Source organism: Podarcis vaucheri (assembly GCF_965113315.1).
Source record: "Podarcis vaucheri genome assembly, chromosome: 2".
Classification (NCBI taxonomy): Eukaryota; Metazoa; Chordata; class Lepidosauria; order Squamata; family Lacertidae; genus Podarcis; species Podarcis vaucheri.
Genome location: NC_138760.1, coordinates 20,136,945 through 20,164,926, shown reverse-complemented (window position 1 = coordinate 20,164,926; position 27,982 = coordinate 20,136,945). Strand labels below are relative to the sequence as shown.

Here is a 27,982-nt window from a genome sequence, read left to right as displayed (position 1 = left end):
CAGTGAATTCCACCATCTCTCCAGGACACTAATGCATTCTGGGACTTGTATATAAAGCATGCATGAGCACATAGAACAACAAGTTACTGTTCCGCGAGGCTTCTTTTTATGCGAATGAGCACCTGATGACGTCATGGATTAGAAGCCATAGAATGGCAACTATGACATCAACTACACAAACAGAACCCGTTCATCCCCTAGGGATGAGTTTCTGCCTAACAGCAAGGGGGTGTAATTAAACCGTTTGAAGAATAAGCCTACCACACAACTGAACAACTTGACCCTGTATAAAAAGCTGATTTGTCTTACTCTGTGCTGCAGCCATGGATTTCCCAAAGGTGGTTGGACTTGCATGGGAAAAGGCCCACATGGGTCCCGAATCTTCATCATCTTCAGGAAACTCAGGAAATGAAAGTGATAATGATTACGAACGTGATCAGGCCGGTCGCAAAGTTGCAACCTACAAAAACGAAGCCGCTATTTCTACCATCGATGAAGTCCCCCCCGCTGTACAGAATGTGTTGGATAAAATTGAGCTGGCCCAGCTGGAAAGAGCAAAGAAGGTATGTGTTGGAGAGAAAAAATAGAGTTTCTGTAGTGGAGCAGGGACTGCTGATGGATGAGGGGGGTCAAATATGTGCAGCCTTTCACAATAGGTTTTCAACATGGACTCCAGCTGGCACGTTACGCACAATTCTGCTCACCCCCCGAGAATTATATTTGAGAAAAGTCAGGAGAAATGGGAGTAATCCCAACTTCTGCAGGTAACTGATTCAAATGAACCAGATTAAGTCCTTCCATTTGCTTGTTTACCAGACCTGCTGTATTTATTGGATGCCTCTCTAGCCCTTGCAATGTGAGATGTGAAGAGTAAAGGTTCCCATCACCTATTAAGAACATATGAATAGCATAAGCAGATGTCTCCAGGAAACCCGTAAGCAAGACTTGGAAGGCAATAAGAACATAAGAAAGTGCCTTCTACTGAACCAGGACTTTAGTTCATCTAGCTAAGTATTGGCTACACCAGTCATGGGAAATCTGGGGCCTTTCCAATGCTGTCAGAGCATGACACACATAGTTGCCAATCGGGATTATGGGATTTGCAGTCCAACAACATATGAAGGGCCAGATGTTGCTCCCAAGCAGCAGGTACCGTATTTTTTGCACCATAACACTCACTTTTTTCCTCCTAGAAAGTAAGGGGAAATGTCTGTGCGTGTTATGGAGCGAATGCCTACGGATGACAGGGGGATCTGCTGCAGTTGTGAGCAGAGGATCCATGGTTACAGCCTGCACCAAAAAAGTCACGCACCCACTGTTGCCTGGGGCCACAATGGTGCAAAAACATGGTTACAAAACATGGATCCACATGGATCCTCAGGATTTTTGCATTGGGCTACCCCAAACTCACTGTCAGATCACATGTCCGTGGCCGCAGCATGAACCACAAAAATCATACATCCACTGTTTCATTTAAAATATTTTTTTTCTTGTTTTCCTCCTCTCAAAACTATGTGCGTGTTATGGTCGGGTGCGTGTTATAGAGTGAAAAATACGGTATTCATAAGTAAGATGCCTTTAAATCTAGACTGTGGTCCCACCTAGCCGTTGTGACTAAAAGGTGCCGATAGGCTTGTCTTCCATGTCTTTTAAAGCTATCCAAGGTAGTAATATTGTTATTTCTTGGGCACAAGTCCTTAATTATTGCTTTATCATTATATAATTTTTAGCAAATGTTTCAAACATTTCCACAATAATCTTCATATCAAAGTTACCTTTCTTCAAAAACTGACTTCCCAACCTTACTTCTCCAGTGTTTTTACTCAAACCTTTTTTACCTTTTCTTTTTATCTTTATCTATTGCACAAAGTTTCTCCGTTACAATTATGTCTTTTTCATTTTTCTTCCTCTGCCTTTAACTCGAACCTTGCCCGCGATTTCATTTGATTACAGTTTTTTTTCTTAAATAATCCACTAACTTACTTATTTACTAAGACTGATTAATATCTCCATACTGTGCCCACTGGGTAGTGTGCTAAAAATAACACCTACCATGATAAAATCAGAGTCATAGGAGCCAACTCCTAGGGGCAGAGAGGTCTTCGCACATGCCCCCCCATATAATATTTGAGGGCGCTGGGGATCCCCAATGTTGATGGACATTGTCATTCAAATGGTGTGGGTGCACCATGTCATGTGATCGATTATGCGTGGAGGAGCTTACCTGGGCTTCTCCCATATTTTATTGAAGTTGGCACCCTTGATCAGCGTGAAACATTTACTAACACCACAGGTTCTTAAAGGTCCATTACTGTGTAGCCAGACAAAACGAGGATGTCTTCCTGTAATGGGAAGCATATTAACCCAGTGCTTTTCCAGCTGCACTGGCTCCCGGTGGAGTACAGGGTCAGATTTAAAGTGTTGCTTTTGACCTTTAAAGCCCTTCACGGCCTAGGGCATTCGTACCTACAGGACCCCCTCTCCTGGTATGCCCCACGGAGAGCCTCAAGGTCCATAAATAGCAACACCCTAGTGGTCCCGGGCCCTAAGGAAGTTAGATTAGCCTCAACCAGAGCCAGGGCCTTCTCAACACTGGCCCCGGCCTGGTGGAACGCTCTGTCTCATGAGACCAGGGCCCTGCAGGATCTGATTTCTTTCCGCAGGGCCTGTAAGACAGAGTTGTTCCACCTGGCCTTTGGCTTGGAGCCAATTTGATTCCCTCCCTCCCTCTCTTTCTTTTTTCTTTTCCTTCTCCTCCCACGATGAGGCTACATTTTAATATTTTAATGTTTCAATATTTTAATGTTGTATTTTAATTTTGTTTTTAAGTTGTAATCATTCAACTTGTTTTTATTATTGCTTGTAAGCCGCCCTGAGCCTGGCCTTGGCTGGGGAGGGCGGGGTATAAATAAATAAATAAATATTATTATTATTATTATTATTATTATTATTATTATTATTATTATTAATGCTTTCAGCAAATGCTACAAGGATGGCTCAGTCAGGGGCAGGGAAGGAGATACATAACCAAGAAGCAGGCTCCTGAAACGCTTCTGAATATGTCCTGCCCTCACATCCATTGTAATTCTGTGCTTTCAGGATGTTTCTAAGAAGCTGTTTCGCATTCTGGACAATGTGAATCGGGCCTATGAACACTACAAAAAGGATGACGGGATCGATCCTGAGATTGAAAGGGACTACTACCATTCACAAACCTGGGAAGAGACGAGCCGCCGGGCTCATTTTTTGGATGGAATTGATGACGTGCTAGATGAGAGCGTCTTCAAAATACAGGAATTAAAGGCAGTGCTGGAGGCGCTAAAATTCTGGCGTTAGTTCCATGGTGCTGGAAATGGGAGGGTATACTGTGGCAAGTGCCATCTTCTAGAACAGGGGTCGGCAAACTTTTTCAGCAGGGGGCTGGTCCACTGTCCCTCAGACCTTGTGGGGGGCCGGACTATATTTTGGGAAAAAATAATAATGAACGAATTCCTATGCCCCACAAATAACCCAGAGATGCATTTTAAATAAAAGGACACATTCTACTCTTGTAAAAACACGCTGATTCCTGGACTGTCCGCGGGCCAGATTTAGAAGGCTGGATTCGGCCCCCGGGCCTTAGTTTGCCTACCCATGTTCTAGAAATCTAGAAAAGGGTATTGGAGCAAGGAATCTTAAGTCGCTGTCAACACACGTGGGATAGAAAAAAAGTTCATACTGTGTGTGTCTGTATGCCAGCGAAATAACAATGAAACACTCACAATCACAAAGTACAACAAAGGGGGGGGGGAGCCGCTGGAGAAACAAGGTTACCAAAAAACAAATGCCCTAAATGCCAAATGTCCCGTGGAATAGTAATGTCTGAACAAGCTACCCCAAACTATAGAACTGCAGCCTTCGAAGATGTCACAATTTTGAATTGGATTAGAGGATAGGCACCCTTAGCTAGTAAAGAGGAAGAATACATTCAGTTGACATTAACATGTGAACCAACCTGCACAAAACATTACATGTACAGCACTGTAGCATTTCTGTCTTTCCAAATTGTCGCTTGTCTGAATTTTGGGATGAAATTCTCTAATCGCAAGCGTGTATACAAATTGGGATCTGCTTACATACCTGTGGGTGACTTGCAGCAAGGTTTTCTAGCTCCCATTTGGTTTATAATAGCAACAACAAAATGGCTTTCCCTCTCCTAAATTGGGCTGTTGAAAATTAAAACTAACCAGGAGTAGACTTTTGTGCAAAAGGGCTATGGGCTTATTCCACTCCAGTCCTGGCAATTGTACTGAAAACAAATGTACCCAGAGTGGCTCAAAGTAGACTTGGAGAGAAACCCCTGTTATTTAGTTTTAATTGTGTGTCTTTTGCATTTAGTTCTCATTGTTAGATCTTGGGGTTCTAGTTTTAAAAGTGGGGGAAGGAATCTGACAAGACCAAAGACTTCCCACGTAAGATGTAGAGTTTTAAAAGTCACAAAAAGAACACTGAACTAGCCCAATAATGGCTACTTAAGCCAGCTGAGGGACACGGGTAGCGCTGTGGGTTAAACCACAGAGCCTAGGACTTGCCGATCACAAAGTCGGTGGTTCGAATCCCCGCGATGGGGTGAGCTCCCGTTGCTCAGTCTCTGCTCCTGCCAACCTAGCAGTTCGAAAGCACATCAAAGTGCAAGTAGATAAATAGGTACCACTCCGGCGGGAAGGTAAATGGCGTTTCCATGCACTGCTCTGGTTTGCCAGAAGCAGCTTAGTCATGCTGGTCACATGACCCAGAAGCTGTACACCAGCTCCCTCGGCCAATAAAGCGAGATGAGTGCCACAACTCCAGAGTCGGTCACGACTGGACCCCTTTACCCTTTACCTTTTAAGCCAGCTGTGACACTCCAGGATTCAGGCAGAGAAGTATTTCTCACCACCAACTTCCTCATCTTTTAAACCAGGACTGAACCTCCTTGGTGCCTTTCTGCATGCAAAGATATGGCTATAGCAGACTGGTTTCCTGAGAAAGCAAGGCCTTGGTGATAGTGTTTAACCAGTTAAATCTCTGTTCATTTGATGGATAAACTGGAGATTGCTTTTAAAAGGACAGCTTCTCATTTTACATCACGAGTGTTTCCATCTTGACTCACTTTGGGTTTAAACATTATTTCCAGATGAAATGCTGAAAGCGGTTGAACGAGAAGAAAAAGTCCTTGCCACTAATGACATAATTGAAGAGATGGAGGAGAAAATCCAGGATTCTATCAGTGCAATGGACTCAAAGATTCAGCATCTAATCAAACTATTCCACCCACTTTTAGAAGGGAAAGCTAAGCAGAGACGGAAGTCAGGTACCTAAATGAGATGAATCTGTTAGAGAAAGAGGTTGCATCATCAGGAAGCAGAGGTCTATATTGTTGGGAGATAACTGGGGAATACCAGTTAATCCTGAAGTCCCACATGTGTGGGGAACTACAAAAAAAAAACAGTTGATTTTTTTTAAAAAAAACCAACCCACAGGGTTTGACTTTAGCCAAAGCAGCCCCTAGCAGAACTTAAAACACAGATCTATGTAGCATTTGTAAGCATGGGAAATAGGTTGTTAGAACTTTAAATATCCGAATATTAAGCACTTACAATTGAGCTCCCCTGCTTCTACCCATCTTGGAGTGAATAGACTACAACTTTGAGTAAGTTTAAATACTTACTTACATCAATCATAGGTCTCACTCATGCACCATTCAGTGCTACAGCAGAAACAAGGTATTATTGGTTGCAAAATACAAAAAAAACCCCTTCAAGCTTGGAGTATTATTACTATTATTATTATTATACTGCCCTACAGCTGCAGGCCTCGGCGGTTCATGGGATAAAATCAGAATATAAAAACACAAAGTACATAAAACAAAAACAGAAACAGTTTGGGCTAGGGAGCTCCAGCATCATGCATGATATCAGCTTACATGGTTAAAACGAAGAGAAAGGGAAGGCAGAGGAACAGGAAATTGACAGAGTTGAGGGGTGTGTAACCTAGCTGTGTCTCCTCTAGAAATTTACAACTCTGTGGTCCTTAACTCCTTCATTTACCAACTAGCATAGATATGCATTGTTAGGTTTGACTGCAAAAACTTCCACATATGTTTGGCTTGAAAGAAATAAAAGTACTGATAAACCAAACAGCACACCAAAACTCAAGGAACCTGTGTCAGAACCCAGCTGTAAACTCCGTCATCTTGGACAATTAAGCCAGCATCAGAGTTTGCATAGGGTGGAGCAGTTGCTAGGGGTTTTAGTGGGAAAGAGATAAAGACACTTGCAAGGAAGAGCTGCAAGCCTTGTTCATTTTGTGTGTGGCATATTCAGTTTAGGGGTCTCTCTCACCCCCTGCTCTCTTGATGGTCTGTGCCAGCTGTGTGCTCCTCTTATCGGTTGACAGAGTTCGGGAGCCTATTTCCAAGGAGATTTTGCTTCCCCAAAATGTCTGTCCGTCTACTTTAGATAAACAAATATTTATCTGTCTATATATCCTGCTTTTCAATGTCTCAAAGCGACTTACAAGTATAAAAAATTAGAATATACAAAATTTGAAACATGAACTTAAATCTCTGAAATTTAAAATGTCAAGAATTTAAACAAGAACACAAGAAACATTAAAACATGGTAGATGTTGCAAAGGCTTCCTGAAATAAAATGGTTTAAACTAGGCACCTGAAACTCAGCAGAGATGCTGCCTGTCTTCTAGGGGGAGAGAGTTTAGCAGAGCTGGGCCTGCAACACTGAAGGCAGAATGTCTTGTTGACACAAGTCATACTTCTGGTTTATTCTGGAGGCCTCAAGTGCCTTATTAAACCATGGTCTCCTTTGATGATCTGATTGCACTCACTTTGGGACAAGACTGATTGCAAGTGGCTGTAGCATGTTTGTTACATTTAGGACAGCACACAGAGTTTTATTGGGCTGGATCTACACTTGCCTTTTCATTATTAGAACGATACTAGAAATATCATTCTAAAACATCAAGACAGGAAACGTCCCCTTTGGTTTTCGTTTTGCTTTCTTTCCCCGCAGTCTCTCTCCCTGATTTCTGGTTGCTCTGCAGTGCCCTCTGGCGTCACATTTCTATAATGCACTATGAACATTAAAGAAAAGAACGTCTTGTGACTATATGGTTACCGGAATCATTCCTTAACTCCTTTTTAACGTTAAAAACCATGAGTGTAGATCCACCCTTGATTTATAAGGAAGTTCACAGTATCACTGTGCAACAATTCCTGTTCCAGAGGCACTTTATCACTGGGCTAATTTTACTTTGTGTATACTCTATTTTTTTATTTTTATAAACATTTTATTGGTTTTTCACATTTTATAGAGACATAACACACATAAAAAAGACAAAGACAAAAACATGTATAATTTCAAAAATCTTACTTCTTTAACCTTGTTCCTCGACTTCCCCCCACCTCCCCTTCTTGCATCCCAATTCCCATAATTATGTCAGCAAGTTATTATTTCTCCTCCTTACCATATTCATATTACCTCTTTTATGAAAAATTAAGTTCTTTCCTAGGTTGGACCCAAATTCCCTTCCATCGATTTCCCATTTTATATTACATATGACTTATACCAATTGAACCCAACAATCCTAAATGTTTTTGTAATTCTGTTTTCCCCTCCCTCCCATCCCCGGTTTCCGTCCCTTTCCCAAATTCGTGTCCACAATTTCAGTTCTTAGCCTGGATTCCTCACATCCGAGGCCTTCAAGTCTCTTTCAGTCCCTCTCTGCCGGTTTTGTTAGTAGTCCTTTGTGTTGGTCTTCGAATCTCGAAGGAATTCTGTCCCAATCAGACCAGGTTTTCTTCCCGCAAGGATACTTGAAAACAACTGCTGCAAAAGTTCCACCAATCCTTCATATTCAGAATAGAGGCCCCAATCATATTTCTTCTTTCTTTTAAGTTTCTGTATTCCAGATGCTCCAGGGGCCTTCTCCTTCATCTTTCGCATCTTTCACAGATTTATAATCCATGTAATCCAAGGATCTTCTTGCTTATAATCCACTAGTGTAGGCTTCTGGTTGGTACTTTCCATCTGTACTTTCTCCATTCCTTGTTTAGTCTCTTTCAGTTCTTGAGATATCTCTTCCAGTTCAGCTGCAGATTTTTTCTCATTTAAGTCCTCAGTACATTCAGCAGAGCTGCTTGTTCCAGAGGTCAAGGTCGTAAGTTGTTTATTCATAGCCAAACTCTGCTCTTGTAAAATTCCCACAAGGAAGAACATTATTTCTATCTCAGCTAGTAATTTTCCGTCCGCAGCCATTGTAGTGTCTCAGAGTTCCCCCTAGAGCACGGGTGTCAGACTCAAGGCCCGCGGGCCAAATCCGGCCCGGCAGACCTCCTCATGCGGCCCGTGTAGCCGCCGCCGGCCGCCAGCGCTTTTTTTATTCTCGCTTTATTTTTTTTAAGGAGAAAGCTTGTGTGTATTCATTGAGGGAAAGACGGGGGGGGGGCGGCAGCACCGCACATTCAGAGAAAAGGAGGCCGGCTGATGCTTTTACGTGATTGACTGGCTCGAGGTTGTGCAAACAAGGCTGGGCTTTCCCTCCGCACGAAATCTGGCTGCCGCAGTGCCGCCTCTTTGCTTTAGCGCGCAGAAGGCGAAGCGCACGGGAGTCCGGCTCCGAGCAGCAAAGCGGGAAAGGAGGCACGTGCCGTCCCACCCCTTTCTCCCCCCCCCAGGAGAGAAAAATGCCAGACAAGCCATAGTACGTTCCTAAAGGAGGGCTCTCCCCTCCACGCTGCCCAATAGCAAGCCACGACCATTCCTGCTAGCCAATGGCGAGGCGACAGAGGACTTTTCCTTTTCGGGCGGTGGCGTTTTGGCGCGCCAGCTGAGCGCCGGATTCACGCCTGCTTAGCGGCTCGCTCTGCAGAGCTTTCTCCGAAAAGCAGTTGTTGCGGAGAAAGAGATATCAAGTTATAGGTTCCTCTCTCCGCGCCTCCCCGGTTGGCACCAGCAGCAACCACTCGAAAAAGTGCGCTGGTTTCTAAAGAAGTCTCGTTCCTCCCAAGGCACGTGTTCACTTTTTGCAGAGCGGCAGTTGCAAGGCGAGGAAAGCTCCTGGTAATCATAAAAATCCCATAAGGATAATTAAATTGGGATGGGGAAACTAGCTGGGAATTGCATTAGGGCCACGATCCGCAAACCGCTTCCTCCGGAGCAAACACTTAAATAAATCCCAGTGGAACTTCGACCTTGCTTGTCGACATAATAGAGTGGTTACTCCTGTCGCAGGGTCTATTGTTCAAAAAGTGGCAGTTTAAACTATTTGCAGGCTACCGATCCACATCAGCCGCTAACGCAACGTAAGGAGTTTGTGGATTGGGGAGAGGCTGTTTAGCGCGGGAAAGACTCTTGCCTTAACCCTTGCAGAGCCGCTGCTAGTCAGCCGTACTCAACCCTCACTGTCTCCAGATATGGCTGGGAAAGACTCTTGCCTTAACCCTTGCAGAGCCGCTGCTAGTCAGTGCCTGGCAGTGCCGGGCTAGATGGACCAATGGTCCGAATCGAATTGTTACAATACTGATGAGACAAATACACCAGTTGATGGCAAGCCTTTATTCTGAATGTGGCGGTGATTTGGAATCACTACCCTGCTCCAGTTTCACCTTGTCAGTCACTAATGTGGATTAAAATGCCACCCACACACTCGAAAGCACGTATTGGAAATCAGGCTTTGGTAGTTACAGCACGTTAACGAGTCTTGAGTAAGGTACCAGTACTTACTGCCTGGAATAAAATTGGCGTGATGCATGTGGGTACTGGGAAGACAAAAGCAAAATACTGCTAGATACAGGACTCACGGGATAAATAATAATAATAATAATAATAATAATAATTTATTTATACCCCGCCCATCTGGCTGGGCTTCCCCAGCCACTCTGGGCGGCTTCCAAAAGAATATTAAAATACATCAAACATTAAAAGCTTCCCTAAACAGGGCTGCCTTCAGATGTCTTCTAAAAGCCTGGTAGTTGTTCTTCTCTTTGACATCTGGTGAGAGGGTGTTCCACAGGGAAGGCGCCACTACCGAGAAGGCCCTCTGCCTGGTTCCCTGTAGCTTTGCTTCTCACAGTGAGGGAACCGCCAGAAGGCCCTCAGTGCTGGACCTCAGTGTCCAGGTAGAACGATGTGGGTGGAGACGCTCCTTCAGATATACTGGACCAGGGCCGTTTAGGGCTTTAAAGGTCAGCATCAACACTTTGAATTGTGCTCGGAAACGTACTGGGAGCCGATGTAGGTCTTTCAAGACCGGTGTTATGTGGTCTCTGTGGCCGCTCCCAGTCACCAGTCTAGCTGCCACGTTCTGGATTAGTTGTAGTTTCCGGGTCACCTTCAAAGGTAGCCCCACGTAGAGCACATTGCAGTAATCCAAGCGGGAGATAACCAGAGCATGCACCACTCTGGCGAGACAGTCCGCAGGCAGATAGGGTCTCAGCCTGCGTACCAGATGGAGCTGGTAAACAGCTGCCCTGGACACAGATTTGACCTGTGCCTCCATGGACAGCTGTGAGTCCAAAATGACTCCCAGGCTGCGCACCTGGTCCTTCAGGGGCACAGTTACCCCATTCAGGACCAGGGAATCCTCCATTCCTGCCCACCTCCTGTTCCCCCAGAACAGTACTTTTGTCTTGTAAGGATTCAACCTCAATCTGTTAGCCGCCATCCAACCGTGTATAATTCCCGTGTACAGCACAAGACCTAACGCCATACATCGATGGACTGACCTCAGGAAAACGATGTCAGCCATCTAGTCAGAAAAGTTAAAAAAAAGTTAATGCCTTGTGTTTGCCATATGTGTAATAAACAGTGTTTGGCAATATTTGGATGTTTAAAAAAAATTACTGTCTGTTACCAAAAATCATTTTTCAGTAAATTGTACAATAATTGTACATTTGAATATCTACTTGCCATTATTCTGACTATGTTTCTGCTTTCAGAGCTAGTTATTACTTACATTATTACAAAAAACAGTAATAATTGAATGCAGTGACAATAATTTATGATAATAAAGAGTGGACACATAGTCCTACAGATACAACCGGCCCTTTGAGGGTGACCAAACTGCTGATGCGGCCCCCGATGAATTTGAGTTTGACACCCCTGCCCTAGAGGGATTCTGGTTACTTAGTAATCTTTTTCCAACAGTCCTTTACCTCGTTATTTATTTCTTTGTTTCCAACAACTTTGATTCAATTGTAACACATTTAGTCCAGAGAGATCTTAAGTAACAAGTTTTTGTAGCTTTAAACTGCCCGTTTGACAGCTTTGACAGCTGTCAAACTCCTTATTGCTCTTCAACAGGCTTAGACGCAGGGCGCTCCCGGGACCGGGAGGGGGGGTTGCACACAACAAAAAGAAAACTTTTAAAGTTCCACTCACACACTCCAGCTCAAAACTTCTTTTGTCAAATCGTGGAAGTTAATATCTTTTTAACTCACACCACAAAGGGTAGGCTCTCCAACTTAGTTCTCCTGTTATTGCTTTAGATCGTCTGCAGGAGGGGGGGTGCGGACTTCCCTTTATCACATCCCCTGGTCGTACCGAATTCAAAGATAAAAATATTTTAAAGTCCAAATTCCGTTCTACTCACGGGTTATTTCTTTTCGGGTCCGAATTTAGAGAAAAAAGTCAGCGCTCTCCAGCCATGGCACACGGCTCCGCTCCGCTGGGGTAGCGGTCTACTCCCAGCACCACGCCGCTCCCCGTACCCTTTCCGAAGCCTTTAAAAAGGCTCTTCGTGGGTCGGGGGGCGCTTAAGGTGCCCACCGAGTCACCAGGTCCGCAGGCATCTGCGCCTGCGGTTTTTAAGGGTCTCCGCGTCGCCGTCGCGGCAAGACCCGTCCCCAGCAGAGCCGATTCCCTCCGGAGCTCAGAGGGAATCCGCCATTAGCTGATCGCGCCAACCCAGAAGTCCATTTTACTTTGTGTATACTCTAATGCCTTCTTGTTATCTCTTTGATTATTTCAGGTCACAGAACCGCCATGTTTAAAACATGGAGAGACAAAGTGGCTGATGCGCCCCAGGAAGGGGAGCCTATTACAGCAGAGCGGATGTTGGACGATGACCCTCTTACATTCAGCCGCACTAATGAGCTCAACAACATGATGCAAGAAATGGTAGATTCTCCGACTTTTTTGAAAGTAGAGCATCCCGCGGTCAAGTACATTGTAACCATGGTGGCTAACCTAGCCAAGGCCTACAGCCTTCTAGGGAAGCAGTATCGCAGCCTTAAAATCAAGTGTGAAACCGAGAGCGCCTTGGAAAGCAAGAAGCCAGACCCACACGTTGCAACTCTGCAAAGGGAGCTGCGAACGGCCCTGGAGAGGAAAACAGCAATGGAAATTCAAGTCCACACCGTTGAAGAGATGTGCAAGACACTCATGATTACTAACGAAGCATTGCACAAGGAGCTGCAGGAGGCAAATGAGAGGGCAATGGTGGCACGCCAAGCCCCCCTCAGACCTGTTGTAAGTAGGATGCCTGAGAAACTTCCCACAGGGAGTATGAAAGATATGAAGGAAGTCAAGAGTGAGAAAGAAATCAAGGATGAGAAAGAAATCAAGGGTGAGAAAGAAATCAAGGGTGAGAAAGAAATCAAGGGTGAGAAAGAAATCAAGGGTGAGAAAGAAATCAAAGATGAGAGATATATGAAGCTCCATGTTGAGCTCGCAGGAATGAGAAGTGTGAAAGCTGAAGAAAAGGGCACTTATGAGGAGAGTACAAAACTCCACACTGAACTTGCAGGAAGTAGAAGTGTGAAAGTTGAAGAAAAGGGCACTTATGAGGAGAGTACAAAACTCCACACTGAGCTTGCAGAAATGGTAAGTGTGAGAGTTGAAGAAGGGGGCACATTTGATGAGTCACCCAGGCAGCAGAAGCCCACGGTTGAAACCATTGACCCTGACCAGCTGCAAGAAACACCTTCCGATGCAGAAGTTCCTCTGACGTTTCTTTCAGTAACAGCTCGGGACAGCAAAACTGGACTGTCACGATTGACAGTTGTAGGCCCAACGTCCTCAGACCTGTCACAGGCATCCTCTGAGCTATCGCAGATATCGTCCGACGAAACGGGAGACGCAGAAGCTGCTGGAAAAGAAACAGCAACAGCAGCACCTAGCAAATTTGCAGGAAAGAAACGGGGGTCAAGGACAGCTGCCTGGAAAAAAATACAAACATCCCTTTTGAAAACGGCGTCACCACAAAAATTGGCTGGCAAAAGCCACCAAGAACCTGAAGGGGAGCAAGCTCCCCAACAGCCAGCTGAAAGCCCTCCCCCTAAGCCCATTCTCAAACGGGTCACCAGGGAGAGTGTCGGTGAAGCGGAAGTCGAAGAATCATCTCAAGAGCCAGCAGAAGGACTCCCAAGCCCCCCAACAAAGCGCAAGTTGTCCATGAAAAAGACGGCAGGGCAATTGGTCAAGGCTGTCAAAGAGAGAAAGGTGGTCAAGTTTGACGACGATGAGCCGACTCAAGAGCCTGAGACAGCTCCAGGTGTCCAGAAGGAGGAGGGCGCAGAGGTCCCAGGGGAAAGCTCATCACCACAAGCAGGAGAAGCCGAGGAATCAAGCCATGAGACAGTAGGCAGGCCCAAAGGGAAGAAGTGCCCCAGCAGAAGCGGCCCAGCAGGTGTGCCACAGCCAAAGTGGGCAGAGAAGACAGGAGATGTCATCCGTGGTTTAGGCAAAAAGCTGCAAGAGCTTGCCAGCGATAGAGGTGGTGTGTTAGATGCAGAGGCTCTCAAGCGCATTTTTGAGGAATTGGATGCAACCTATCAAGACACAGTGCATGAAGAGAAGCCCGAAAGTCGTGGCGATGTTCCAGGAGAAGTGCCTGAAGGCCGTGTCAGTGGTCCAGCAGAGGAGGCTGGAGGCAGCCCCGTAGACCAGGAGGATGCACTATTCACTGTAGAAATCCCCACGTTGCCTTCTGCATTTGTGCAGAAAAGGCAAAGATACTCAATTGTTGAGGAACTCCCTGGACAGGATACAAGCTCTGGGCTGCAAGAATTTCAGGAGGTCATCCTTGCTTGCTTAGATGAGAAGATAGAGACGTTAAAGAGGAGTCTCTCAGGCAGCTGGAAGCCGTCAGCAAAATCCCAGCTCACACATACACTAAGCAAAGAGATCTCCGAGGCAATAGACAGAAAACTGGATGAATGCATCCTGATGAAGCAGAAAGTGTCTGCTGGACGGAAGAAACAGAAGTTTGCAAGGAGCACAGAGGGCACAGAGGTTGAGTTGGAAGAGGAAGATGGGAAGGGAATCAAACTTCCATCTTTGTCCTTTAGCAGTCCTGTGGTGTCCCAGGAGTCTTCAAGTAGCTCTTTCAGCTCTGGGACGGAATGGGATCAAGAAATGACAACAGGACAGGCCTCGCCCTTCAAGTCCCAGCGACATCAAAGAAAGAAGAAGAAGGAAGAAGAAGAAGAAAAAGAAGAAGAAAAAGAAGAGCAGAAAGAAGAAGAGTTGCGGAGAGACCAGAAGGAGCCCCAGTTGCAAGTGGAGGAAGAAGACTTGACCAAGGTTTCACATGCCATGGAAGGAGAACAACCTCCAGAACGTCAGCCTGATGAAGCAGATGTGCAAGCCAAGGTGTCGTGGCAGGAATTGGAAAAGGAATTGGCAAAACAATCTTCTGCAGAAAAACTTAAGCATGCCCAGAAAGGAAAAGGGCCGTGGCGCAAAGAGAGCAAGTCAGATTTGGAAAGTGATAGCTCACGAGAGCTCAGCAGAGAAAAGCAGCTTTGGTACTTGCAGATCCAGGAGCAGCTGCAGGAGGAGAAGCAGCGGCTGCATGAAGAACAGGCCCGGCTGCAGGAGGAACGCCATAGGCTGCAAGAGGAACAAGAATACCAGCTGCATTGGCAGGAGATGTGCGAGGGGCAGCGGCAGCAGTGGGAGCGGGAGAAGGAGCAGCAGAAGGAGCAGGAGCGCATGTGGCAGGCGCAGGCCGAGCACTGGCAGCTCCTGCAGCAGCAGAACGAGGAGCAGGAACAATTCTGGGCCAGGCAGCGGGAGCAGCAGAAGGAGCAGCAGGACCTGTTGCAGAAGGCGGTTGAGCAGCTACAGCTGGAGAAAAGGGAGCTGCTGGCGCTGCGAGGGAAGCAAGCAGAGGAGCAGTGGCGCTGGAGCCAGCTGAAGGAGCAGCACGAGAAGCAGCAGCTCCTCTGGCAAGAGGAGGACATGGAGCAGGAGAGGAAGAGGAGCCAGTGGCAGGAGCAGCTGCAGCTGCAGGAGCAGCGAATGGAGGCCCTGCGGCAGGAGCAGCAGGAGCAGGAGGAGAGGAACGCACGGTGGCTGCAGGAGCAGAAGGAGAAGCAGGAGGAGATGGAGCGCCTTTGGGAGACGCGCTGGGAGCAGCAGCTGCTCCGCTGGCGCCATCAGATGCAGATGCAGAGGCTGCAAGTCCAGAAGGTGAAGATGAAGCAACAGCAGATGCAGAAGGAAGAAAAGGCCTTGCTTCCCAAGCTGAAAGTGGTGGAAGGTGCAATTCTGGATCAATTTTCCAAGCGATATAAGATTGCTTCCCCCCGTAAAGAAAGGTGTGCTTCTCCTAGCCCCCTGCTCAGCCCCGTGCCTAGTTCACAGTTTGACGAGGATACCTATGAGCTGGAATCCACTTGGTTCCCCAGGCTGTTCACCAAAGCGGAGGAGTTTGCTGCACCTGGCACCACAGAGAAGCGTTACTGGATAAACATAGAAGCTCAGAGGAGAAACCTGGAAGTGTTGGGGGAAGCTGTCCGGAAGGCTGGCATCTCCCCAGAACTCTACACCCTCACCAAAGGGATAATCAAGCAAGCATTGCACAGCAATGTGGAAAGGCTGGCTTTGCTCTTCCGGAAATACATCGCCTTCCGTCGTCACCAGCAGGTCAGGTAAGACTAAAAATCTTAATGTGAAGCTACTGGGAACCTTAGCGTTGGCGCACAGTGTGGTGACAGCGCATTGCCCCCAGACTATATTAAAAGAGCACGGCAGAAAACAAGTTGAACTAGTCATCCGTCTATCAGGCGGACAGTTGGAAGGATGTGCTGTTGTCACATGTATATAATTTTAAGAGCAATCTAAAATTATATATGTTGAATAGTGGAAAAGATGGACAAAGGACACAGCTCTGTTGGATTCACAGCTCTTTATCGCAGCAGTTAGAACTGCTCCTGGAATCAGACTGACTTCAGCCTAGCTGGCTGCTTTATATAACACTAAGAAACAGTAAAAACTCACAACTAGCCAACCAATCAGGAGCGACAGTTTTCAATCCTTCATTTACATACTGGTGGCCCTGAGTGAGAACTGCCACTAATCTTAATACTTAACACCATATATATCTCATTATAGTTTTACCAAACTGTTACCGTACACTCGAGGAGGACATGGAGCAAGACCAAGGTGGGCTATGGCCTGGGGAGAAGAGGTGTGGCCTGGGAGAAGTCCTAGGACAGTTCCAGACTGTCGCTGTTGGGGGGTGGGATTCAGCCACACAGTAAACTCAGTTTGTACGACTACAGTTGTTTGGGAGGTTTTGCAAACCCGCCTTTCAAAAAGTTCAGGTGTTTGAACTAAGGAAAGTTGCAGGAAAATAGACCGGGGGGGGGGGGATAACAGTTGTTTTGATGCAATGTCATCTAACCTCCCCAAAAATAATAAGAATGAGGTAAAAGTAAAGGACTTCTGGACTGTTAAGTCTAGTGAAAGGCAACTATGGGGTACGGCGCTCATCTCGCTTTTTAGGCTGAGGGAGCCGGTGTTTGTCCACAGACAGCTTTCTGGGTGATGTGGCCCTTGAAGCTGACCCAGAAACTCCAGCGGGTGCAGAATGCCGCGGTGAGACTCTTTACGGGGTCCTCGCCGCGGGATCACATTCATTCAGTGCTTTACCAGCTGCACTGGCTCCCAGTAGAGTACAGGGTCAGGTTTAATGTGCTGGTTTTGACCTTTAAAGCCCTATGCAGCCTAGGACCCTCGTACCTACAGGACCGCCTCTCCTGGTATGCCCCGTGTAAGACCTTAAGGTCCATAAATAATAACACTTTAGAAGTCCCAAGCCCCAAGGAGGTTAGATTGGCCTCAACCAGGGCCAGGGCCTTTTCAGTTCTGGCCCCGGCCTGGTGGAACGCCCTACCACAGGAGACCAGGGCCCTGTGGGATTTGACATCTTTCCACAGGGCCTGCAAGATGGAGCTGTTCCGCCTGGCCTTTGGGCTGGACTCAGTCTAACCCCCCCCCCCCTCTCTCTCTTTTTGATGGAACCCCTTATATGGGATTTTGTATATAAGTTTTCCCTTGGCTCTTTTTGCTTGCCCATGTAGGACCAGCATGGATAGTTGGCCCCAGGGAATATTTGATGTTTTCTCCCCTTATGGCTTTGATCTATGGGCTACCACTATAACAAGGCTGCATTTTAAGCTGCATTCTAACTTATATTTTAATCAACTTTGTTTGGTGTGTGTTTTTTAGTTTTTTTACTGTATTTATATTCAGTGTTAGCTGCCCTGAGCCCAGTTTTAGCTGGGGAGGGCAGGGTATAAATAAAAATTTATTATTATTATTATTATTATTATTATTATTATTATTATTATTATTATACCGCTTCTGGCACATGGAGGACTGTCACGAGTGCCAGAGCACACAGAGACGCCATTTACCTACCCACCACAGTGGTACCTATTTATCTACTTGCACTGGCATGTTTTCAAACTGCTAGGTTGGCAGGAGCTGGGACAGAGCAATGGGAGCTCACCCCGTCACAGGAATTCGAACTGCCGACCTTCCAATTGGCAAGCCCAAGAGGCTCAGTGGTTTAGACCACAGCGTCACCCACTCCCTTTAATGAGAATGAATGCTTATTAAACAGCCAGCATCATATCATCTCCTTGCAGCCCAATCAGGATGAATGTTCAATAGCCAGGTCATCCAAAGTGATTCCAAATGCCAGGTAGAGAGGCTGGGTACCAGAATGGGCCTCCAGGCTAAGGACTAGGCTGCTGGGCTTTCTTTGTACTAAAGGAAAGATTTGTCCACATTTATATTCCTCCTGCCCTGTATTTACAGAGAAACCTTGCTTATTCGGTTGGAGGCTGCCAAAGAAGCCAAGGACGGTGTTAGAATGCAGGTGTTGTACAAGATGGTAGACAAGCTAGATGCTCACCAGAAAAGAGTTATGGGGCACTGGACTGTTAAACAGATGATGGCAGAGAAGCAGCGTCGGCGCTGCCTTCAAAGGATGATTGCCTTGTTTGCTCAGGTGAGCCTAAGAGAATGAAGGGTTCACAACTCAGAGCTGGTGTTCTACTTTCACCCCATGTCAGGATGAGTTTCTCTTACTGTCTTTTTTTCATTTCAATCTTTACAGAGAGAGGCTATAGAACCCAGCCTCTTGGATAATGGCATTGTCCCGAATGAATCTCCACACACACACCCCGTCTCTCCCACTTCCTTATTCATCATCACCATCACCTCTACGGGTGCTGCTATGTTCCCTCTGTCTTTGAGCTCTTTGCTCTCCTACTTTTAAGGCCCGCCATGTTCTAGGAGATGGAGTGCTTTCTAATGACAATGTGTCAGCTGGGTGTTCTGGCTCTCCCATGATTTTCCAGCTTCCCCCCTCATCTGCCTCTGAGCTGCAACCTCCCTCAACCCCTTGTTGTAAATCTGCACTGTCTTCCTCTTCCTCTTCTTTGGAAGGGTCAGGTTGGGAAGGTGGTCTCCACCATTTCTCCTCTGCCTAGTCCCTGACACCCCGGGGATGATGACCCTCGTAGTAAATTTCCTATCCCTTGTGAGCAACTCACTGCATGAATCGTGAGTTTCGCCACCCAATCTGCATCAGTAGTGGACAGTGGCAGCAGGGGTAAGGATACTCACTGTGTGATGATGGCTCCCACTCACAGGGGGTCGGGGAGTTTCTGCTTTGTGATACAGTCACAGTGGGCTTGGGAAACTCACTATGTATATGCCGGAAAATCAGAGTCTATAATTTTGGCATGGGGGATTGCTGTTCTGTGCACACCAACTTTCCACTAAAAGTCACAGGGGGGAAAGTATACCTCCTTGGTGAGTGCATGAATCCACAATTCAGTCTTTGGTCTGAAACAAATCTTATTCTCTATCCCGCATATAAGGTGAAAGGTAGGGCTGAGTGATATATTGAGATATCATCCAAAACTGGTTTGAAATCCATATCGTGATATTGGTTTCATAGTTTTCGACTTGGTAATATATCACAAATCATGGGGTGGGTGGCTGGGTGTGTGCTATGCAGAAATCACAATGTGGGGGAAACCGTGAAGCCAGCTAATGCTTCTCTTGAATCCTGCAGCCCGTGTTAAGTCTGCCAGCTTAACTCTCCCCTGCCTCCTGCAGTGGGCAGTGAATCACAAGAGCAGACGCAGGCAAAAATTATGATGCAGGGAAAACCGTGAAGCCAGTCAATCCCTCTACATAGCTCCATCCTTATTTCAGGCATCATGGTATATCATGATGTTTAGCTGGTGATATATCACGATGTTGAAAACAGTGGGAATGTTCAGGGATGCAGGAGATGATATATTGTCTGATTACAGCCTTTCCAACTTGTGCTAGCAAGTTCACAATTTAGCAGAGTAACATTCCCGTTTTTAAACTTGCAGCGGATGCATTTGCTCAGGCTCGCTAAAGCCTCTATAATAACTGTTCTGGTATTTTCCCCTTATTCCCTCATAAAAGATAAGACATGACACAGTCTTCTATAAAAGTATAAAAAGGTTTACTCATACATCATTCTGTTCACAATAGGATCCCAGAAGGCAGACTTAGCTTAGAAAAGTAACATATACCTAGAAACTATCTCATAAGAAGACAGTCCCTTTGTCCTCTCTTGGCTGGAAGCCAAGAGAGCATCTTTGGCTAAGCAGATGTTGCTTCTTCTATGCATGTAGTCAAAAAGAGAGAGATGGCTGCCCTGCCCTGTGCTTTTGTCGTTACCTGCACAGGTGAGGCCACGCCCACCTCTATTCACATGCAGAGGAAGTCTGTCCCAGCCCAGAAGGCAACAGGAAGTTTACCTGCTGGCTGGAAACACATTCCTCCCCATCATAGCTGTTAAACATCCTTTATTTGGTGGGAAAGTCCCTTATCCCAGCGCTGTGTCCCTTATTGATGATGCCCCTTAAATTTCCCGGGTTTCAAAGGAAGCAGCTGCTTTCCCTCCCTCCCTGCCAGCCAGGGAGGAGGGAGGCTCCAACTGTGTTGCTTGGCTGCGTTGCTCACCCAATAAGGAGTCTAGGAACGACTGGGGGGTAGAGCTTGCATGCCTTGTGCCCATCAAATTGGCCGCATTGCCTGGGGACTCGCCTTTGCTCAGCGCTTCCCAGCAGAGAGGTGACGCTGGTTTTCCTTGCTGCATCCCCTTTGCTGTGTTGCTGTGCTGTGGGAACCACTGTTTGAGGCTTCGTTTGGCTGCTGGCTGGGCTTTCTGCCTTTGGCTCGGAGGGGCTCAGAAGTTGAACATACCTGTGTCCGGAAAATCCCTTATTTTGGCTGCTGATCCCTTATTTTCGAGGCTGCTGGTCCCTTATTTTCAAATCTGTAAGCTGACAACTATGCTCCCCATGTGTAAACATGTTCACTCTGGGAATGTTGTACTTGACTGCTCTTGTGTTTCACATCCCACAAAAACCAGGGGCAAGAAAATAGCAGAGCTTCGTTTGGCGGTCTCGTATTTTGAGCAACATTAGTAAGATGGCTTCTGTCTCTCAAACCTCCCTTTGCCCCATTCCTCCGGCTGCATGGTAGATCCTTCCCTGAACCTTTGTCTGCATCAGGCAAACTGACTGCTCTTTCTCTCTGCCCAGCTCCGCTTGAGCGCCAAACTCCAACTTACCAACCCATGCCCCTTGTTGATCAAAGCAGGAGATAGAACAAAGAGGGAAAGCATACACGTGCCCAACATTGGACCTGTCTTCCTGAAGCCCAGAACCCACCCAAGCCCTCTGGTTTGTGCAAAGAAACAACAAGATTTAACATTTTCAGCTACAATCAGGTACAGTATAATAGGTTCTTGGAGGGTGCTCCCGTGAGGTTGCAGTCTCTGTGGCCTGATTCAATTTTGCGCTAGCGTAAGGGCAAGAATAGGGACACGGGTGGCGCTGTGAGTTAAACCACAGAGCCTAGGACTTGCCGATCAGAAGGTCGGCGGTTCGAATCCCCGCGATGGGGTAAGCGCCCGTTGCTCGGTCCCTGCTCCTGCCAACCTAGCAGTTCGAAAGCACGTCAAAGTGCAAGTAGATAAATAGGTACCGCTCCGGCGGGAAGGTAAATGGCGTTTCTGTCGGCTGCTCTGGTTCGCCAGAAGTGGCTTAGTCATGCTGGCCACATGACCCGGAAGCTGTACACCGGCTCCCTTGGCCAATAAAGCGAGATGAGCGCCGCAACCCCAGAGTCGGTCACGACTGGACCTAATGGTCAAGGGTCCCTTTACCTTTAAGGGCAAGAATAAAGATTGAAAATGAAAACCGAAAACTGAGTATGAGAATCCACACAACTATTGCTCTAGCAGGAAACTGGTTGTGCGACATGAAGTATTGGGGCTACAGCAATGTGTTGCGCGACCAGCCACGGAAAGCATGCTTTCTTCCTGAAACTTCTCATGCACAAGCCATTCCTCCAGTGCAGCTACTATACCGCTAGGGGCTTTTAATATACCACTCCACAGTATTCCTCCCTATGTCAGGAAACCTAACTACTACTTCTTAGAAGAAGGAGTATTTTTAAAATGACATTCTATTCCATGGCAAAATAGCTCATCATCTTGGCTCAGGGCAAATATCCAACAGATAATGACCATTCAAATCCATGTAAAACTAATGTTCTACGAATACAAAAGAAAGAGAACCAGAATCCCTCTCTGAAGCCTCTTTTAAAAAAGGACATCTTTTACTTTAAAAAACAAAACCAATTTTTGGAAGGCAATACAAAGCTTCACAGAGGAGGGTCTCCTAATCTCAGCATCCATCAGCTGCTTCTTCAGATCTCGATCAAACAACTAGCCCACTGGACTGTTTGGGCTTACTGAGATCCAAATTACTCATTACACACCCATGAAATGGTAGCCCAACAGCTATTTCAGGACAGGAAAAGTTGGACAACCAGGATAGAAAAACAGCAGAAAATGCCCTCTCCCTTGATCATCACTATGTTTAAAATTACTTCCCATTGGTTTTTCTTCTCTTCTGGGTGTTAGTTGCACGTTAGAAATATAAGGATTGGATTGGCACTTTTCTTTAAGATAGTGGCTTACTTCAAAGCCTTTTCTTTCTTTGATGTATAATAGCATTCCTCCTCTTAATAGGGAGCAAAGCGGTGAACAGATAGAATCACTGTGGAAGACAGATATCACGGAATTTAGTATCCCCCTTGGACCCAAAGAGCCTGTGTCTCTGATGTGGTCTGAGGCATGTGGCTTTCCGGATATCCCTAGACTTTTGGAACTAGACATTTCCTCCATTAGGAAGCAACCCTTACAGAATATCAAGACTCGGTAAGTGGCCCTCCATTATTTGAATTTCTATTCTGCCACCTAGCAGAATGATAAAAGAAGACCCGCTGCATAATTCATAGTAATTTTCTAGCGTTTTCATACAGTGCAAAAGGAGTCAACGTCACTTCTTTGGTTTCATGCGTCTAAGAACATAAGAAGAGCTGACTGGATCAGGCCAATGGCTCCTGTAATTCAACATTCTGTTCTCAGAGTAGCCACCCAGCTGCCTGTGGGAAATCTGTGTGTTCACATATTAGGAGAAATACAACACTAGGAAACACAGTTAGGAGATGAAGAGGCTTGGGAGGATACTACCATATTTTCCCGTGTATAAGACGAGATTGTTTTCTATTTTAAAAATTCGTCAAAAATTGGGGGTTGCCTTATACACAAAACATGGGCATCCAGGGAGATTTTAATTTTATTTTAAGGTAATGTCCAGGATTTTGGCTTGGGCAGGCTGGAGTGTGCGTTCAGTGGGGCCATTGGGGGTTGTGGCAGTCACCTCCCCAAAGTGTCAAAAGCTTGTCGCTGTCGCCGATTGTGCGGATTTTCACTTCTACTTTAGGGTTTTGGCAACCCATAAGATATTGTTTTCTTAATTTTTGGTTCCAAAAAATAGGGGTCGTCTTATACATGGGTGCATCCTATGCACAGAAAAATATGGTATTTCCTGTCACTCTGTCAGAGGTGCAACTGAGGCGAGAGACATTTTAGTGCCTGAGACAGAAGTTTAAAATATTGGGTAAAAATATAACTAAATTACTGACATTATGCTGCTTTTTAATAGGTTTAGTAAAAAATAATAATAATCCTTTAATAACCTGCCATCTGGGGCAAGCTGTCCCACTCTGCCTGTAGGGAGGTCTAATTCTAGCACGTCAAAGTGCAAGTAGATAAATAGGTACCGCTCCGGCAGGAAGGTAAACGGCGTTTCCGTGCTCTGTCTGGTTTTCCAGAAGCGGCTTAGTCATGCTGGCCACATGACCCGGAAGCTGTACGCAGGCTCCCTCGGCCAGTAAAGCGAGATGAGCACCACAACCCCAGAGTCATCCGCGACTGGACCTAACGGTCAGCGGTCCCTTTACCTTTACCAACTGTTTTAGAAGGCTTCTGAGTGGCACGATACACTTCTCTACAAGTTGTTTGACTCCATTTCCCATCAACCCAGGCCATTGGCCTTGCTGGCTGGGAATGATGGGAGTTGTAGTATGATACTACTACTACTACTACTACTACTACTACTACTACTAAATGGTGGGCAACATGTTGGGAAGTCTGTAATTACACACAAACACACACCATAGGTTAACAGTCTGGCTAAATATGTGAATTATTTTCATTGCTGTTTAAGATAGGTTTTGTAGTATTCACGGAATATAATTAGTATCAGTATGAATGCCACATTTCAATTATCAACACAAAATATCAAATGTATGCATCAAAAGCTTAGGTCACCCCCACATTTGAAAGGCAGCATACTAAAATGCTGCTTTTATTAAAAGAATAAACAAATATAAGGCCCACAACCAGATTTATTGAGAAGGAATGAGAACAAGCAGCTAGAGACATCACTTCTTGTATAGACTTAGTCAGACAAAAGCCAAAAATTTGGATAGAGAAAGGGTTGTGTAAGGAGGGGTTTAGCCCCCTTTTCTCAGTTTCCAGCACTTTTTGAAGTGACCTGGTGACTGGTATATAACATCACTTTTGGACAACTATGCCCCGAAAATAAAGGAGTATTTGATAACATATAAAATGTCTGAGCTAGTTATGGTACTTCGTAGAATAGTCTACAGGGGTCACTGTTGAGTAGCACAAAGTTATTATGACTCTGTTTCTGTGTTCAGCTCCATTCTGCACTCTTGCTGTCCCATATATATTTTCCCCAAACAAACCATGTGAGGTAAGCCAAGAACAAATGCTGGTTACTGTTTGAAATAAATTAAACCACAAACCCAGGTTCGGATGTAATGCTAAACCAACCAATATGAGCAAAAGTAGCAAGAGAGGAATGAAATACCCACCATTTTAGAAGTATGTTACAATTCAGCAACTAGCAGTCCCAAACAATCAGCAAATATTAATCTCAAACAATCAGGGTCCCATGAACATCTAAACAACTAAGCTAAATATAGTTTATTGAACCATGGTTTAAAGTGATATGTGAATAAGGCCTACAGTGTTTTCGATGTTTTTCAACTTAGCTCAAACTGATACCCGTTTCATTCCTATTCTTAAAGGCATTGCTACATTTTTAAGGCTGCCTCGAAACAGAGGAATTTCCTTAGTTTTTGATGCAAAGTTAGCTGCATCTAATATTATGAAATAGATAATATTTTATATTATCCATTAACTATTGTTTTTTTCTCTTGTAGGATTCAGAACATTCCCAGGTGGAAGTTATCTGGATATAATTTTATGCATTTGTAATTTAGATAGTACGTAATTCATTCAGAGTGTCAGTGTGTAATTTAATCCAATATGTAATATATCTATAACACAGGTTGACTGGGAGCACATTTATTCTAGATCTGGGGTATTAATGTGTGATCCGGTGTTGTTAGTCACTAAAGGGGTGAAATTGGGAGTCCTACAAGACATGCTTGATTCTTTACTCCAGGTAGAAGTGGGACTGTTGGTGAGGGAAAGGACAATTTTGAGCCAGAACACCTAGCTAAACTTTACATGAAAAACATCATGTTTGAAACATATATAGCAAAACTCCAGTGGCTGCTTCTGTTACAGAAAATGTGCTTCAGGGGGTGGCATTTTTAGGGGGAAAGTAGTAAGTGGACTCGTAGGGTTGCCATATGTCCTCTTTTTCCAGGATATGTCCTCTTTTTCAGGGGTTAAACAAAAGCATAGTGGCAATTTGCTTAGCTATTTCCCCTGTTGAACTTCCAAGATGAGACATGAATCCCAAATTCATAAGGCATGTGTCAGGGAACTGACATCGGAGCTAGAGGCGGAGGGAAGGCTCTCAAATGATGCTGGAGAAGGGCCCAGCAGGGAGAGAGGCAGCTCCGCAGATGGGGAAGCAAATCAGCGCAACACCAGGGATATAGAGGGGCTGATGGGGGAATCGGCGAGAGGGCTCCAGGACTCTTCACCGGACACCAGCGGGGAGAGCACGGGTCCTCCGCTACCCACGCCCACCCTGCGCAGAAGACTCCCGCGCAGAGAGAGTAGGAGGAGACTGGGTGTCAAACAACTTTTATGTTGGAAAAGATTTAAGAAACGCCCACTGACGGATTCTGCTAGCGACTGAGGCAGCCACGAAGTGAAGGGCTGCCCAGGCTGAAAGGTTTAGCAAGGCAACAAAGCCTGGAGAGGCGGCAACTTACGCACGAGCAACCCATACACATTACAGCATGATTCACACTGAAAAGATTCATGCAAGCAGTGGGGGAGTCCTCTAAACTTGCTAGTCATTGAAAGCAGTTAGAAGTTCTTTTCAATTAATAAGTAGAGAGAAAGTGTAGCACCCTGCTTGTGGTTAACGCTTAGCTGGAATGAAATATTCAACGCAGCAATAGAGAAATTAAAATAATAATTTATTTGTCAGACAAATAAATGAGAGACACAGTGGTATATGGTTACCAAAGCTCTGCTCCCTCCAGCCCTGATGGCCAGCACTTATATTTCCTCAGCCCAGCCCCCTTGCTCCTCCTTTGGCTGCCTATGTCCAATCAGCCTGGTTGATATTCCTATTGGCTGTTTGCTAGAACCAATTATAAAAGATACACCCAAAGAGCTATATTTCCTTCTATCCATAAATGGCAGACAAGTAGCCATATATCTTACATTTGCCTCGACAAGGCAGCTTAATTACCAGATCACCTTTTGCCGCTGTTGCCCCTGCATTCCAAAACAAATGGCTAAAACAAATGGCTCATGGTATTAAATTCTATCTAAACAGAGATCTTGGGTTCACATTCTCACACACCATCAATGAAATAAGAATCTAACATAAGAATCTAACATTTCTTACTTTCTAAATCCTTTGCATAATTACATTAAGCCAACAAATCTCATACATAACATAGATAGCTTTTTAGAAGAAAAGGCCTTTGCAAAGTAAAAAAAGGAACTCAGTAAAAACAGCTTCAAAAGAAGCCTCTTCAGTTTACACCCTCCTTTCCCAGCCAGCTGCTTTTCCCATTAGCCCTTCCCAAAGTTTATTGCCCTTTAACTCTCTCAGTATACCTTAAACCTTAGGAAAATATGGCTAGAGTCTGATGGGAGGCACATGGTATTATTTTCTGTTAAACAATAAATCTTACTATTTACCAACTCTTAATTAGTGTTTTTGCAGCTTGATTGTATTCTGTAATATGTAGGGTCAGTGTAACATTTGCTCCCAGCCTGTAATTTCCTTTTACAACTTTGAGAAACTTGTCTCCTGCTACTGCTATAAATCAGGGGGGCCCTTGTTCAGGAGAGCAGGATGATAAACAACTGCCAAAGTACTTAGCCAGCTGGTTTCTGCCTGGCATGAAACATACAAACATTTGCAAATATATCTTTAAGCTCATTTTAAAATACAGGCCTTGATCAGATGCCTCAAAAGGGGAAGGGATCCCTTAATATTTTTTTTAATGATAAGCACATGAATCCACACCATGGAGCAAGCAAGCAAGCAAGCGCGCACACACACACACACAGTCTCTCCCCACAGCCCATAGCTGTCAACTTACAGATTTGAAAATAAGGGACCAGCAGCCTCGAAAACAAGGGGTCAGCAGCCAAAATAAGGGATTTTAGACAAGCAGATGAAATACGAAGTTAAAAGGGACCAGATAATTTGGGAGAGCAGCGCCGGTTTTTAGTCCTTCGTTTCCAGAGGTTGCTGCTCAAGACACCAGCTGATGAAACACTGCAATTAAATAGCTACAAGCAGCAACCACTTTTTGCGCAAAACGAAGTCCAAGCTACGAAGATGCTGCTGCAGTTCTGTATCTTTTCTCTCGTGCTCCATCTGCAGCTCTCAGTTCCATCAGGCAGGGCAGGAGGAAGGGGGGGGAATAGCGCCCGAAGTAAACCCGCAGATAAGACCATCTATGCTAGTCTACCACTACAAATCTGTGGGAGAAGCGCTTGCGGTCCTTCCTCCGCTTTCCCCCTCTATGGTTAGCCCTTGAACATCTGCCCGTGCCTCCTCCTCCTCTCTCTGAACTGCTTTCTCTATGGTTGCCCTCGCTCTCCTCTCAAGGCTCCTCAGCAATTCATAGGCCGCACCAGGCTGCCCATCTCATCTGGGTCCTTCAGCGGCGCAACCACAGTACGGCCTAGTGGGAGAGGTGACAGCGGCAAAGGGCAGAGGGGAGGCCCCAGGCAGAGAAGCTCAGTTTGGCGGCCATGAGCAGCAGGGAGGGAGGGATAGGAGCTGCTTCCTTTGAAACCCAGGAAATTTAAGGAACATCAT

At 45.6% G+C, this 27,982-nt stretch overlaps 1 protein-coding gene across 1 annotated transcript; it reads left to right on the top strand.

The window, feature by feature from the left end:
• Positions 1-11: 11 nt before the first annotated feature.
• Positions 12-25,060, top strand: LOC309526370 (uncharacterized protein). The gene is made up of 8 exons (XM_082212353.1): positions 12-563; positions 3,100-3,331; positions 5,156-5,332; positions 12,007-15,913; positions 18,090-18,282; positions 20,870-21,057; positions 22,366-22,554; positions 24,933-25,060. The coding sequence occupies exons 1-8, from the start codon at positions 324-326 to the stop codon at positions 24,985-24,987; spliced, it is 5,181 nt and encodes a 1,726-aa protein (XP_082068479.1). The 5' UTR covers positions 12-323; the 3' UTR covers positions 24,988-25,060.
• The last annotated feature ends 2,922 nt before the right edge of the window (positions 25,061-27,982 follow it).

What these genes read in the sequence shown, in the direction of transcription:
- LOC309526370 (XM_082212353.1), top strand. Translation starts at nt 324, where the DNA reads ATGGATTTCCCAAAGGTGGTTGGACTTGCATGGGAAAAGGCCCACATG. An exon ending in AGCTGGAAAGAGCAAAGAAG is followed by an intron (nt 564 to 3,099) that starts GTATGTGTTGGA and finishes CTGTGCTTTCAG; the next exon opens with GATGTTTCTAAGAAGCTGTT. An exon ending in TGATTGCCTTGTTTGCTCAG is followed by an intron (nt 18,283 to 20,869) that starts GTGAGCCTAAGA and finishes CTCTCTGCCCAG; the next exon opens with CTCCGCTTGAGCGCCAAACT.